Source organism: Dermacentor variabilis, unplaced genomic scaffold (assembly GCF_050947875.1).
Source record: "Dermacentor variabilis isolate Ectoservices unplaced genomic scaffold, ASM5094787v1 scaffold_12, whole genome shotgun sequence".
In the NCBI taxonomy this organism is placed as follows: Eukaryota; Metazoa; Arthropoda; class Arachnida; order Ixodida; family Ixodidae; genus Dermacentor; species Dermacentor variabilis.
Genome location: NW_027460280.1, coordinates 48,128,953 through 48,144,394, shown reverse-complemented (window position 1 = coordinate 48,144,394; position 15,442 = coordinate 48,128,953). Strand labels below are relative to the sequence as shown.

General features: G+C 42.6%; 1 protein-coding gene and 1 long non-coding RNA gene across 3 annotated transcripts; one reads left to right on the top strand and one right to left on the bottom strand.

The window, feature by feature from the left end:
• The first annotated feature begins 810 nt into the window (after positions 1-810).
• On the top strand, positions 811-3,039 carry LOC142566141 (uncharacterized). Its single transcript, XR_012824979.1, has 2 exons — positions 811-1,643; positions 2,831-3,039. It is a non-coding gene; the product is annotated as an uncharacterized LOC142566141 (long non-coding RNA).
• Position 3,040: 1 nt separating this feature from the next.
• LOC142566140 (protein TEX261) lies at positions 3,041-15,225 on the bottom strand. Of its 2 annotated transcripts, XM_075676961.1 has the most exons (6): positions 15,071-15,225; positions 14,698-14,777; positions 14,460-14,613; positions 11,353-11,420; positions 11,160-11,274; positions 3,041-3,319 (listed from the first exon to the last, which is right to left on the bottom strand). In XM_075676961.1, the coding sequence occupies exons 1-6, from the start codon at positions 15,138-15,140 to the stop codon at positions 3,201-3,203; spliced, it is 606 nt and encodes a 201-aa protein (XP_075533076.1). In that variant the 5' UTR covers positions 15,141-15,225; the 3' UTR covers positions 3,041-3,200. The 2 variants fall into 2 exon arrangements, with proteins under 2 accessions (XP_075533076.1, XP_075533078.1); XM_075676963.1 differs by lacking the exon at positions 11,160-11,274.
• Positions 15,226-15,442: the final 217 nt, after the last annotated feature.

The following is a 15,442-nucleotide window of genomic DNA, read 5'->3' as shown; positions in this document are numbered from 1 at the left end:
GTAAATGTTTTCAGGAATGGCTGAGGGCGGCAGCGATAATTCGCAAGCAATATTCGTTATATCTAAATTATTACGAAAGCGGATCTGCAGAAATGTTTCTGTACGTGTGTGCATGGCGTGTGGATTCCGATAATCTTATGGAAGGTCGTTGCTCATCAGTCGCCGAGATTGGGTCTGCGCTAAACACGCAGTCGACGACGAGGAACTACGTTTGGTGCCCTGGGGGGGGGGGGGGGGGGGTGAGTATTCTGCAAGAGTCCACCTAGTGGACTGTCCATTTCGGCCGCTGCTGATTGGATGCAGCTGTACGAGAGAGGAGGAGACGAGCGGCCCTAGGCAATCAGCAGCGGTCGAAATGGACAGTCCACTAGGTGGACTCTTACAGAATACTCCGCCCCCCTCCCCCCCACCAGCTCTGTTTCATTTCTAGGATGTCAAAACGGCCAGCTGGTATTACCACGGCTGGAGGCTTGCTAAAAGCCAGAATAGACGCAAGAAATGGAAAGCAACGCCACCTTTAATTTTCCACACTAGCTTACCACCGCGACGATGTTATGGATTTTGATACATGTGATGATTTTGACACAGAATGTATACACTGCGATAGAAAATTTTATTACTGAATTTCGTTAAACGCGACGCACAAGACGACAGAGAAGATGTAGAGCCTAGAATTTAGTGGGCCATTTATTTATTTATTGATACTAAACTATCTCACCTCAAAATTCCCTACAACTTTCGTTGCGTTTCTACATTTATTTTTGCTATTTGTGCTATTTTCGTTTCAATCTTCATAAAAACACATGTAATACCGCCTGCTTCTTGGCCGATCCCCGGTAGTGGGTATGAGCGTATACGAGTCATTGCTTGGACACGAGAACAACTACAGAGAAAAACGAAGACACGGCGCTCTCTTCGTCTGCTCAGTCGTCTTGCGTGTCCCGTGTGAGAAAGAGATAACTTTTTATTGAAGAGCAGAGTGGTTAGCCAGCGTGTCCTGTTCGCGTTACACATCACGTGATGCAATACACGAACTATAGCAAATCAGTCTGTGCTTAATCTTATCGGTCTAGATTTCACGATACTTGTCATATTTTCCACTCTAATTTTATTTTAGTTCCTGCTGATAATGTCCTAGATATGTTTTAAATTGAAGACTTTACAAATACATGCCGCCCGATTCTTAACCGATCCCCCCCAGTGGGCCTCAGTTACTACGATTATCAGCATCATCAGCTCTGCCGGTGTCCACCGCGGCCATGTGCATAGAAAAATTTAAAGGCTGCCGATGCAGACCGAGCGAAGCCTGATCTGCATCGCTACAAAATCCGCAGTTGTATTTTTTCGCGCTGACCCCGAAGATGTCCGATGTTCACTGTTTACGTTTCTTACAACAAAGCTGCACAGTGCAAGGCATTCAGCCAGCGTACTAACCATGGCGACGATCAATTTTGACACCGACGCTGCTACAAATGCCTTTACTGCTCGCACCTGTCATCGGGCTTCACGTCTCAACGCAAAAAGTGTATATTACGACCTCCACCTCATGGTACGCCAGCCTTGACCAGCGGCCCAACTCGTCATGATTGTTCTCACTTTGACTTTCCTGCTTTACGTCGTCCTGCCGTTCCTTAGGAAAGCCTGTAAGTTTCAGTTCTCACTGCACAGAAAGTCTTATTTCCTGTAAAACGAGACTAATTATCCCTATTGAAACGAGAGAGAAAGGGGATAATCGCCGCTTATGTTGCACATTGAAATGCGTTATAGACATTCTCGGGCGCTTCTGGAGCTCAGCTACGCATTAGGCCTATTTTCGGCATGGTGTCGCCCGCCGTCGGCGCGTTCGGCCTAGGCGTAACATGTAGTTACCAAACACAGTAGACACCCCACGGTACATTTTTCGTTCATGATAGTGGTTGCCGGCGAAAAAGGTACGTGCTGACACTGGGCGATGCAACGCCGAAAATACGTTCCGTGTGTCTGCATCAGCCATCATGCGTACAATCTAACGCATCAGTTAGGTTCCATTAGCTTTCTCATAGTCGCTGCAGCCATCTATGAGATGTGCCGCACATCGTATCGAACACTGCGTCGTATTATGTGCCCTCAGCTCAAGGTTCCAAGACACACACTTTTGAGGTAAAATTGAAGACTTACGTTTCGAATTGTTCGAGTCTTGAAGCCATTTCGAGTGCTTTGGCTTTCTTGAAAGTGAAACTTTACGCTGAGCAACAGAAAGCTGATATACGCATGGAGCCAGGGATTGCATGATCTGTAGAATACTATCATTGCTTTTCGAAGCACTTTAGAGCTGGCTTAATTTGGTCATGATGCCCCAGTTGCAACAGTGAAATAAGGTAAAAAGAAAGCGAAAGTTAAGAGCAAGCACAGTTGACTGACAGGCACAGATTTCCTCATAGTTGGGCTCCATTTCTGAATTTGAAAGTTAATACAGTGGAATCGGCAGAGCATCAAACTATTAACCTTGTACCTTTGCAGTGAAAAAGGTATACATGTACTGCGTCCTTTCTGTATGCCGAATGGCTCACAACAGATGGAATTGAAGAACCTCATGCAAGCTGCCAACTGAAAAACAGTTCTCCTGTACTGCCATGTGTACAATTGGACAATGCACAGCTGCAGGAATTGTTAGCACAGGGCAAACAGTATCCTGTTTTGCTGTTCCTTTTTCTCCAGCAACCATTATCATGAATGAAAAATGTACCGTGGTGCTCTTCACCCTTGTGTGTGCCAGCTGCAGCCCCTTCTGTTGTATTGATGCATGTTGATACATCGCGTCCCTCACTTGATCATGTTTTTCTCTTTTCAGTTTCCAGGCTGTTCAGGAAAGCAAAAACATCGACTACAAATGAAAGGCCAGCTTAATTACACACTTGGGAATTGCAGCATCTATCACATCTACTAGCAACACTTGTAAAGACTGGACTATAACTTTGCCATATGACAACAAAGAGTCAGGCTGTTCACTGCTAGACATGTTTTCCATAGTCTACCAATAAAGAAAGATCTGCAAAAGCAGTCACTGTCAGGGTTTTTTTATTTTCCTACTTACAAATAAAAGCTGCACACACACAGGCACAAATACCAACAGTCTTGATGTGCATATTTACATAAAGATCACTCTGCATGTCTGAAGGGAGGACACAGGTGAAGAACACTCAGCCTCATTACCGGGATGTTCAAAACACTTTCTTGACACGCTGAGGCAAGATGGACTCTTTGGCCTTGTTGAAGAATGAGAGCAAGTTGTAGCGCTTGTTTCGCTGAGAGAAGTAGTTTGAGACGACATCATTGTCATCTAGAAAACAATGCAAACACAACATGCTTTTAGTGTAAATATGAAACGGAAGTTTTTTTTTGACACAAGCATTCGGTACCTTCTGCGCATTTCCCTTGAATAAATTAAAATAAATAATGAGGTTTTACGTGCCAAAACCAAGATTTGATTATGAGGCATGTCGTGGTGGGAGATCTGGAATAATTTATACCACCTGGGGTTCTTAAATGAGCACCTAAATCTATGTACACAAGCATTTTTGCATTTTGCCTGCGTCAAGCTGCGGCCACCATGGTCGGTATGGAAGCTACGCCTTCGAGCCAACTTCTCTCTTGAATGCGCTCCCTACAATGGAAGCACAGTAACTTAGAAAATCAGTTTAATGAGGACATGATGTCCAATTCCAGCAAATGTACACATTATTATACCTTGCTAAATGCTTATTAAGGGGGAACTAAAGAGAAACACTAAGCCAGTTCGGACTCTTGAGGTATTTCAAAACTCCATATTAGTTCACTTTGCTGTAAGAGGTGGATTACTAAAGCGGAAAATGTCGACCAAACTTCCTCTAAAAAAAGAAAAATCCGGTGTTAACCCAGTGTTGGTGCCACAGCATGATGTCACGAAATTTCAAAGTATTTTCTTGTATTTGGGCCCTGTGGTGCAGTGAAAGTTATCAAACTCGATATGTTCAAACCTTGAGTTTTCTAGAACTCAAAAGTTCTAAAGAAATTTGACAATATAGTGTAGTCCTTTTTTGTTGAGAAAAACTAACTAGGCTTAAAGGGCACTAAAGGCAAATATTAAGTCAAGCGAAAGTGATAGATTAGTGTTCGAGAATCTCTAAGGCATCAATATGATCAAGAAGAAAGCCTTAATACTCAGGAAATTGAGATAAATGCAGGACATGATTAGGGACTTCTCCGGGACTTTCAAACACTTGCCTGACGACGAAAGCACTCCTCAGTTAAATTTTGTCACTAGTACTCAACCGCTCGTTGCAAAAATCATCCTTGTATTGTATTGTAAGACGAAATGAAATGCTACTTGTCCAATTCTATTTAACTTGTAGAAAAATGAACTCATTGAAATTACCCTTGACAACGACGCGAGCGGTCGAAAGTTTTCGCTTTTGCTCGGCTCTGCACCGCCCACACTTTCACATTTAAATAGTTTTGTTGTCGTGTAGTGCCGTGCTGGTTTTGCTGGCTTGCGAAACTCGCACAAACTGCAAGTAGCAGAGAATTCAACTTCCATGTCAAGCTGCGGAATGCCCGAAAACTCTACACTACATGGCCAAAAAGCAGCTGCGAATCTGCCACTCTCACTTTATCTGCGTTGGCTTGGTACCGCCGTCTGTCAAGCGCCGTTTAGCTCACTGACGGCAGCAAAGGGCGGTGATGGCGTGTGCAATGCCACCACTCCCTCGGTGGTGAGAGATTTGAAATGTGAAAAAGGTATTCGGACCCTTTAGATGCAATTTTCTCGTAAACTAAGTCTTTTCTTGGCATGAAACAAGCGTTGCGAGGTTTATGAAGTGGTATTTAAACAGCCCACATCGACCTAATATTAGCTTTTAGTGTCCCTTTAGGCAGACACCATTGAGATCCATGACATCACAGTGAGCTGGTGCGAGATCTTCAAGGCAATGTCCCCACCTGTCTTTTGCCCTTGCGTCTTTTCTAGTTTACCAAGCATCCTCTCACGGGGCGTGGCTTTTTTGGTGTTGTAGAAGCATACTTTACTAATACAGTTTAGCTTAATTTTCTCTTTAGTGTCCCTTTAACCACTACAAATTGGATGGTGAATGCACAAGGCATAGCAACACTAGTATATAACTGAAATGGCGAACTGAAAGAATGTGGTGAAATACATCCCGGACCAGGATTAATTTCTTTAAAGGGACACTAAAGGTTACTATTAAGTTTACGTGGACTGTTGAAATACCATCCCAGAAACCTCGAAACGCTTGTTTCGTGCCAAGGAGAGACTTATTTTAAGAGAAAATGCATTCTGAAGCGTCCGCGTACCTCTAGCGCAGTTCAAATCGCCCGCCCTCCGATCGAGGAGTACTGACATCATGGTCTCATAGTGACGTTGCGCCATCGGTGAGTAGAACGGCGTCCGCAGACGGCGCTACGGCTTTTCTGCGCAAAACGCAAACGCGCGGCCAGAAACAGAGCCAAGACAGAGCCGACAGCAGAGCGAAAGCGGGAGTATGGTGGCTAGTGGAAGGAGAAAAGCGCGACCATAAGCTGGTACTTTATTCTATGACGCAAGTTTCGACACTCGTCACAATGGACCCTGACAACGACAGATTGGCTCGCGATGCTGGGCTCAACTTCAGCGATTTGAGCACTGACGAGGGCGACCTGCTGCTGAGGGCTCGCGCTGCCGGCGTCGTTGCGTACTACAACGGCGGCCTCGACACCGGTTCTCCGGAGCGGGAAAGCAACGAGGGCTTCCCAAGACATCACAAGGACGTGGCATTCTCACTGCTTGTTCGAAATGAAAGTTTCGCGAGCCAGCAGACCCGCACAGCACGACGCGATAAGGAAACTACTGAAACTCCAAAGCGTGCGCGGCGCAGAGTCGAGCGAAAACGAAACCTTTCGACCACCCATACTACTGAAGGGTAACGTCAAAATGTTATTTTTTCTTAGAATCAAATAGACGTAGTCAAGTAGCATTTTCTTCCGTCTTATAATCGAATGAAATTATATTTTTAATACGAGTAGTTGAGTATTAGTAACACAAATTATGAGGAGTGCTTTCGTCATCAGGCTAGTACCGGAATGTCGCTGGGGGTCTCAAATCGTGTCATGCATTTACCTCAATTTCTCGGTTACTAAAGCTCTGTTCGCGATTAGACTGACGCCTTAGACGTTCTAGAACATTGCTCTACCACTTTAACTTGACTTTCTGGTAACCTTTAGTGTCCCTTTAACTGAGAAACTTTCTTTCTGAGAAACCTGTATGGGTTTCCTTTGTAGCTTTGTGCCACAGTCAGGTGGATGACCGATTTCCCGCTTCCAATATGTGTCTATGAATATGATCACTAAAAAATGAACAGCGGAAAAATGATTTCAGGTATCATCATCACTCAACCTTTTGTTTTGCACTGCATGTATATACAACAGCGGTGGGTGTGGTGAGCTGTCTGTTTAGGTTACAGTATGAGGTGTACAATGCTACAGATACCATGTAATGGCAACATTCAATCTGCTGATTGCATTGCAATGACTAATGATGCTACCAGCCAACTAAATAATGATGGATGTGGAAAAAAGTTTCTTTGAATGAAGTTGCGCGGTTCATGTTACACTATGCATGGCATGTCAGCGAAAAATGCACGTAGCATTCATAGACGTAATGTGTTGCACAAGAAGCAGAAAAGCTGTGTCCCATATTCTGTACAATGTAGCACGATTGCTCAATTGTAGGGGTGTTCAAATAGTGAAATTCATAATTTGATTAGCATTCTTAGACACAATGTGTTGCACAACGTTTAGGGAGAGATGTGGGTCTTGAAGACAAAAAATAGCACAAGAAATATAGTTTTTATTTGTTGTTTTTCTGCTCTACGCTATATACAACCTTTGTCCGTAAAGTTCCGAGACTGAGTCCATTACAAAAAATGCATTTAACATTGAAATCATTTGTGCAGCGCCCCTTCGAAATAGTCTCCCTTGCAGCCTATACACAGCTTCCAACGCTTTTTGAGGTCTTGGAAACAGTTGGAAAACGCTTCTTTTGGCAGGGCTGTCAGCTCCTTTGTCGTAGCGTCTTGAATGGCCTCCACACTCCCCATCCAGTGACCTTTTAGGGCTCTCTCCACATGAAGAAACAGGAAAGAATCACATGGGGAGAGGTCAGGTGAGTATGGCGGATGGGGAAGTACAGTAATGCTGTGCTTGGCAAGAAATTTTGTCACGCTGAGAGCAGTGTGCGGCCTTGCATTATCATGGAGAAGGGTCCATTGCCCAGATGCCCATAAGTCAGGGCGACGGTGTTGCAGTGCATCACGCATGTGTTGGAGTACGCGGATATAAAACTCCCGATTCACCGTCTGCCCTTGTGAGACGAGCTCGTGGTGTATGACACCTCTGGCATCGAAAAAAAACTATCAGTATTGCCTTTGTTTCGGTCGTCTGTCGTCGCACCTTTCTCGACGCCGGAGAGCTTGTGGATAGCCATTCGGTGCTCTGCCTGTTTGTTTGAAGATCGTATTGAAAACACCATGTTTCGTCTTCGGCAATGATGCTGTCGACGAATGCAGCATCCTTCTCTGCCTTGGAGCGCAAATCAACGCTCAATGATGCCTGCGTGTCCTTCTGGTCCTGTGTGAGGGAGTGCGGCACAAGTCTGGCATTCAGCTTTCGTTTCCCCAAGTTCTCACGCAAAATTTGGTGGAATGTTGTCTTACTAATGTTGAGAGCATCTGACAGCATGCGGACTGTAATGGTGCGGTCTTGCTGTACGATCTCCCTGATCCGAGCCACAACGTTTTCATTCCGTGAGGTTCCAGGGCGCCCCTGCCTTGTGTCGTCTTCCACTGACGTTCTCCCCGAAACGAACCTTTTGTGCCACTTGAAAACTCGCGCCCGCAATAATGTCTCGTTGCCGTAAGCGTCACGAAGGAGCTCATACGTCTGTGTGGCTGTCTTTCCAGGCTTCAAACAGAATTTTATGTTTACTCCGCTGTTCGAGGTGGCCGTCCATCTCTCCACATTCACTCATAGTGGAATGCGCAGACTAGTGACAAATTATCTTTCTACATGTAGCGCCATCTAGTGGCTGCCACAGCAATTAACATAAATAGCTCAGGTTATCTCGAAAAGATTGCACTACACATACGCACCAACATTTGTTTTGGTGAATAGTTTCTAGAGAAGAAAATAAATCAGTCTCGAAACTTTACGGACAAAGGTTGTATTATGGCACACCTGGCGGCAAGAAAACTAGCTCAAAACTGCATCTCGTTAAGAAAGAAATGCTGCATTTATCCTACAAAATACTCAGTTTCACCCATGAAGCCCTGAAAATGACCCATTTTGTGCTGTTTGCCATGCCACAACTACTCATCAGAGCCAGGCTATCTTGGCCTCGTTTCAAAGAGCACCATGTTGGCTTCCTTTCCTGCATAGAAAAAGCCTTCAATGCTGCTTCAGGAAAAATCTACCAGGTTTTGCAGCTTGAAAACTATATTTTGCCACTCTATTCAGTTCTTTGCATTTTTCTAATAAAATTAATTTTGCAAGTTGGAAATTTAAAGAGCGGCACTGTCCCTGCTACTCATTGAATTAATTTCTTTTTTGCCTGAATTCTAGAGAGTCATAGGGTGCAGAACCACTATGATATCGCGTTTCAGAACATGGCAACATTTTGAAATTTTCTAGAAATCGCCAACAAAAATTCACACTTGCAATTTTGCTTATTTAGACTTTCGTAACTTTGTCTAAACTAGAGAATCATACATTAAAATGCTGAGTTGCACTCATTGGACATTCAGAAACATACTTGCTTAACTTCAGCTCTCTTGCTGCAGTTCATTTTTTCTGTACATCTTAACACACACACAAAAAAAATTTTTTTTAATTGGCTTAGAAAAAAAAGCTAATTGCACATTAACAATCAGCGCACGAGACTGAATATTTGTTGAACATTTCAAATGAGAAAAAAGGAAAGTAAGATTATTTCTGATGTACGACAACAATCACAGTTATGAAAAAAACAGCAGCAGATCACCAGTGCATGTAGTATATAGTTCATGATTGTGTTGCGCTTAGTATTGCACTGACAGAATGACCATAGAACAAACATAAAATAGCAAAAAGTGGATGTACATGGCGCAAATGCACTACGAATGTCCCCTTTTTGTTATTTTATGTTTGTTCTTTAGTCATTTTGTCAGTGCAATACTAAGCGCAACGCAATCATGAACGTCCACCAACTAGCCCATTCACTGCTTTACTAAATAGTACATATGGTGGTCACTGACAGAGCTAAGGATAATACTATAGCACCGTGCACTGTTATGAAGCAACCCAAACATGTTGGGATAGGCCAAATGATAAAATGCTGAATAGAGACAGCAAATTCGTAGACTGCCTCATGCGAGATATGCTTACTCAATGCTTGGCAACTATTATGCAGAACTGAATTCCTCCATGTGTTTGTTCAGCAATGAATATTTGACAATTTCGAATAGTAAATTCTCAAATATAACACGAGTAAAATAGCAAAGATTATGTGACTATTTGCACCTAGCTACTCAATGAATTTATGGCATGTGTTCACTGACCAAGTGATGCACGCAATCCCCAAAGATGCCTGCTTATATGCAATTTAAGGTACATTTAATAAATTCAGCGAGCAGGGTGTAGTTCTTTTTCTATTATTTTAAACCTAATTTATATAAGCCCACGTCAACATTTATGTCTTTCAGCGAAAGAAGGTGTGCAGAGCAGCACTTTGACATAAACCATTATAGGAGGTACGGTGAGAGGAAGTACTTGTTTGAATTTACTGCACATGCTTGAATCTTAATTATTTACCACTCACAATCATAATGGGTTCCAATTGGGGCAATAAATTCATACAGCAGCTAAATGCTTTGGTTAAACACCAGTGCGAGTTTTTGACAAATTCATGGACATTTTGTCTGCAGTATGATTATCATCAGCATTCAGCACACGGCATGCACACAGCATGCGGTGACACAACTGTTTATTGTTATGAATTAACATGATTATATTCAATGCACTGGGGCATGCGCAGTACTAGTTATGGGGCATCAGAAATTACAATAGCACGACAAAATCGCACCAACAGCTATTGCAAGCCAGCATTATGTACCTAAAGGCTGAAAGCCTTTAGGTGAAACACTTTTCAGGCGAAACACCCTAAACAGTAACATGCCATGCACGACAGCTCCTAACATGTCATTTACTTGTTGCCTTCTTTCCCTTGTAGGCCGCTGTGTCAAACTCTCAAGGCCACAAACCAAAAAGCTAGTGTGAAGCACACAGTAAATTCTGAGATACTCATCTTTCTTTTTTGCTAAACATCCACACTTATCAGCTGGAATAACAGAGCTCTAAACACACTAACTTCTTTATTTTTTTTCATACTGACTGCTTGAAACCTCAAAGCAATAACTGGGCTGTTGGCTCTAGGATAACGCTCGCGGTTTGTTGCATGCACCAAGACCCGAGCATATATGTGTTTGTGTATACATCTTTAACCAGAATGAAGCTGCAGTGGCTGGGTATCAAACTTGCCACCTCTTGTTGATTGCCACCTGGAGTTGATTGATCGGTTGGTGATTTGAACACTATAATGCCCAACATAACATATACGCTACACTCAATTTGATGTCTCATAATGCTTATTTATGTGCAGCTAACTTAACTGAAAGTTAGAAGTTGTGTTTTGGATAAGCCATTATAAAGTTCCAGCCAGGGATAGTTTAACAAATCAATTACCTATGACATAATTGCAAAACTAATTAAGTTATACCTCATATAACATTTCACCTTTATTTTGTAAAAAAATGTACTTTCCATGGCAAGAAATCAAGGTGTCCAATTTGTTAAAATTTTCCTGGTGCAGAACTGTGCGTGGGCGTTACAGGGTTAATGTCCATAACGGAAAGCTGCTGGTCGAACTTAGCCGTGGCTCTCAGTGGCATAACAGGCTTGGTCAAAGATACACCAAATTACCAGCATCACAACTACGTATATGAGAAAAAAAAACTATGCTTCAATCCACATTCACCTTTATGGTCTTGCAAAAGTGCTTTTCGTTTAGCTTCATGCCTCATGCTTGAATTTATTAATAAAATTTACAACACACATACCACTGAGAAGTGGCCTCCGTTCTGCAAGAGTCGGGAGGACGCTGTCATTGGCATTAAGCGAGACCACAAATGCAAATGGCACCAGCCACAGGCAGAGGGTGAAGTATGCAAGCACCTGCATACACAATGACCATTACAGTATCCGCTAAGAGGCACAACTTGACTATGCTAACAAATTTTAAACAACACTTGCCTCACTCAAAGTATAGGCTTTGTTAGAAAAGTAGTTGAATGCAAGGTAGTGGTTCAGGATGACAAGAGCTAGAAAGGAAATAAATATTCAAAGTTAGGTACACTAATTGTATTACAAATGCATGAATAACCATTCAAACTAAAGCTACTCCAGAATGTGTGGTATCCAGCACCTCAATGCAGCCTGTAAAACAGCTGGTATTGCACATGATGACTGCAATTTGTGTATCTCATTGAATGTAGCCATGCAAATTTCTTGAGTGTGCAGCTCATTAGAAGTTTCAGTTTGCAGAGAGTAATTTTCTAAGCGAGAGATGGTGACAGACTGAAATGTGTTTGTTGGACAATTACACATGATGCCAGAGTTTGGCTTTCATATGCTTAAGCATACTGTTTTCAACATAGATGCTCAGAATCAGTATGTCACAAAATCACAATAAATGGCTTGGAGAGATCAAATTCATGTTCAGCTGCTTCGTGTACACAATGTTGGCTTTTGTTTGACCTCCACCAGATTGGTGCTGACTGTATGCATAATTTTCAATGTTCTTTAAAACTAATTACATAGAGAGGAAGCATTTGTCTTGTCTTTCTGCTCCTTTTCATAATTTATTTTTTTGCACTCTTTGCACAGGATGAACAAGGAAGATTCGTTCTTATAATGGTACACCGTCAAGAGTATGTTAAGCACTGCCAATACAAGACAAGGCAGCAATGCACAGGATGTACTGGATAGAGGCACAATATAGCAATGCACACTGGGGTCCATTTAATCTTGTACGAAATAGAGACAAAAAATCACCCTCTATCCTGCTTTTTCTTTTTTCGCTTGTGATAACTGAGCTATTAATGATAATGATGCATGTTGCAGGATTTCCAAGCAAACTAAATTTTTTTTTTTTGCAAAAACCTCAGTTACTTCACCAAACAATCTACATACCACCATCCAAGCAATACAGCCATTCTTTCTCTACATAAAGGTTTTATTAATTCATTTTTACGAAGTAGTTTAGTTTGATCGTCTGTAAGCTTGGGCGGTAGTCTCAGGGAAAGCTTTTGGGAGATATTGCGTGAATAGCACCGGATGCGTCAGCGCCTATGGGTGACAGCGTTCTTGGCACTGTGCCAGGAATGCTGTCACCTATAGACAAGTGAGTGACCAAGAACAGTGCTACAAGTACAGAGTGTGGAGTCGCACTTTGCAAAAAGGCATGTATGAGAGGTAGTGACAGCTTCAGCATTAATTACTGTCTCAAAGGATCACAGGGCCTCACTACAATATACCCTTTGCTTTCCTAGATTGGCACATGCAGTTTTGCCTGCTATGCACATCACAACAGCCACTTTTGCACACATTTGGCATCTACACATCCACTCTGTAGTGTCATCCCACAGCAAATCACTCTGCATTCATCCACTGGGGTGATCAGTTTGCTTATTGCACGTTGGCAGATTGCACTGATTTATTACTGGCAAGTGCAAACCAACGGCGTTATAACGTAAAGATATTCCAAACTATTCTATTCCAATTCTGCAATCAACCCTTCACGATTGTTCGAAAAATTTTTGGGCCACCCCCACTTCACCTGTCTGTCACACGATGTCACGAAAACCACGGAAACGCCCCACCTGATATGTGCACACTGATTATGCATGGTTAGGCCGAACAAAAGAAACATTATTTCTGATTCGACACTTTTTTGCCATTAGCCATCCACTACTGGTCAGAAGTTTTCGGGCTGCACCCACTTTACCTGTCTGTCACGCGACATCACAAAAATTCACCACGTCAAAGTGACGAGTACACATTAAAGATGCATTAATATGCCGAACAAAAATGATTTTTCTTCTGAATAGCCAGAGACTGCCCCGTTCTGAAAGGAATAGAAGATGGCTGCCCGCCGATCGCTCAGGCACTGGCTACTCGCACCTCCCGGAGAGCATGGGTTTATTTGCATATAATAATGCTTCTTGCGTGGCCATGTATACGACATGGCTCTGCGAACTCTTCTTTGCTGAGGATTCATTTTAGCAGCATTCTTAACCTTCCATTGCATGCCGCCACGATTTTCAACCAGCCACCGAAAGCAAAGTAAGGTGTAGCAAAACAATGGCAGACACCGGTACCATCCTCCTCACTCGGTTATCTATTTTCACTGCGCAGGCTCGGCCCCATCGAAACCCTCTCCACTTGAGCATGCTCCTCGCCTCTTGTCAGCCAATCAGATAAGAAAAACAGCTCAATGCAGGCAATGTTATTTGTTTTTAAAGCAAACAAAAGTGACCTCCTACAAATGAGGAGTGTGTGATTGGGCTATTAAGACAATGCTGTGTGTTACCGCCCGGTGCTTGCATCGGCAGTTACGTTAATTTGACGTCAGGAGATTGGAATAAAAACAAATTGGAATAGTTTTACGTTATAGGGCCCCAAGAACTCTAAGGAATCAGAAATCAATATTTCTGCCAAGAGAAGCAAAGTATTAACTTGACGCTATTCAGACACATCAGACACAAACATTTAACTTGTACAAGTCTATTAGAATTCAGAATTTTAGGCAGCTATCTAACAAAAGGAGAAACTCATGCTAAGGTGCCCTAACAAGTTCCGAGATATAGGACTTCTAGTAAACATTGAAACTTTAACAGATCAACATTTGAGAAATACTTTCAATTCATTCAATCTGTGTTTGCTGTTCCTTACATATTAAGAATTGCATGCATGACTATTTGTGCCCCATTTCTTTATCAACGCAAAACTGCACAGGTCTTGAACTAATGTCTCGTGTGTAAATGCGTGCAGTAATGTCAATTTACAGTTTTTCAGAGGCTAGAGAGCACGTGGCTGCATAATGTGAAAAGATGTACCGTGACAATATGTAAGGTTTTGGTAGGTCACACTACATACATTGTTTTGAAATATACTCTGTGTTGACAGTCATGCAAATGCGAGCAGCTAGCCACTGGAATAAAATGCACCTTTCTGTAGTAAATCAAGCATTGCCACAAAGTGTGCAGTTTTATCCCAATAGTAAACGACCTGTGCGCAGCAATTAGTTTCGCTCTCTCACTACCTAGCGGGCTTTGTTAGTACTGTACAAAAACACGTACCCGAGGCGGACAAGAAAGGCACAGAATAGAGGTTGAAAAAAGGGAAAGTGCGCAAAACCAGCATATGCATCACTTGGCTGAGCATGCCGCAGCCAATCATTGTCGTGGGAAGATCTTCAAAAACAAATAGCCCGATGTAAATGGCGAGCGTCACCTGCAACATAGCAATTCATAAATTAAATCCACTGTCATAACTTACGCCACAAAACAGAAAGCAAGAATGCAAAACTGGACACACCAGAATTAGTATCCTAATTATCTTTCCAGTCGTAACGGTAAACTCTTCCACAAGCTCGGCCAGGTAATATAGCCCAGCCGCTGAAACGACAACAAAAGAAAATTCACTCATGTGAAGGGCAGACAGACGCGTCATCACGCACCACCAGGCTACGCATCAAAATACAATGAAGTACAGTCGGCGTGACTCTGCTATTGCGGGTACAAGGTATGAGCACACCTAAGCATGCACCAATACTCTACGACGAAGCGATAATATAGATCACAGATATTTAATTACAGAACGTCGTGCAAGAAAGCACCAGCTCATCTAACCGTTACACCAACCGGAACATTGCTGTCAATTTTAAGTACAAGAGTTAATTACAACGTACCCACTGCCAGGATGGAGAAGCATACTTGGACGAACGTTGCCACCCAACTTAATAAATATAAATAAAGCATTTCGTTCGGATAACGCGAGTCTTTCTGACTCACGAAACTTGTCGGCTGCAGAGCGCCGATACAGCGTAGCGCCGATCCGCCTAGGTTGCCAGCACCGGCCACGCTGGATCTTGCAACTCACCAAATCTGTCGGCAAGTCAAAAACTATCTTTTTGAGTCATATTTTTGTAATTATTATTTAAAATATTTTGATAAAGTAGTTTATTAGGCTGTAAATTAATAAAAATCTGAAATTTTGATACTGTGTAATGAAATATTGTAAGATCACTGTCACCAGGTGGCCCGAGTCCGCTTTTTTACTA

What these genes read in the sequence shown, in the direction of transcription:
- LOC142566140 (XM_075676961.1), bottom strand. Translation starts at nt 15,140, where the DNA reads ATGCTTTATTTATATTTATTAAGTTGGGTGGCAACGTTCGTCCAAGTA. An exon ending in CTTCTCCATCCTGGCAGTGG is followed by an intron (nt 14,778 to 15,070) that starts GTACGTTGTAAT and finishes TTGTCGTTTCAG; the next exon opens with CGGCTGGGCTATATTACCTG. An exon ending in AAGCCTATACTTTGAGTGAG is followed by an intron (nt 11,275 to 11,352) that starts GCAAGTGTTGTT and finishes TTGTGTATGCAG; the next exon opens with GTGCTTGCATACTTCACCCT.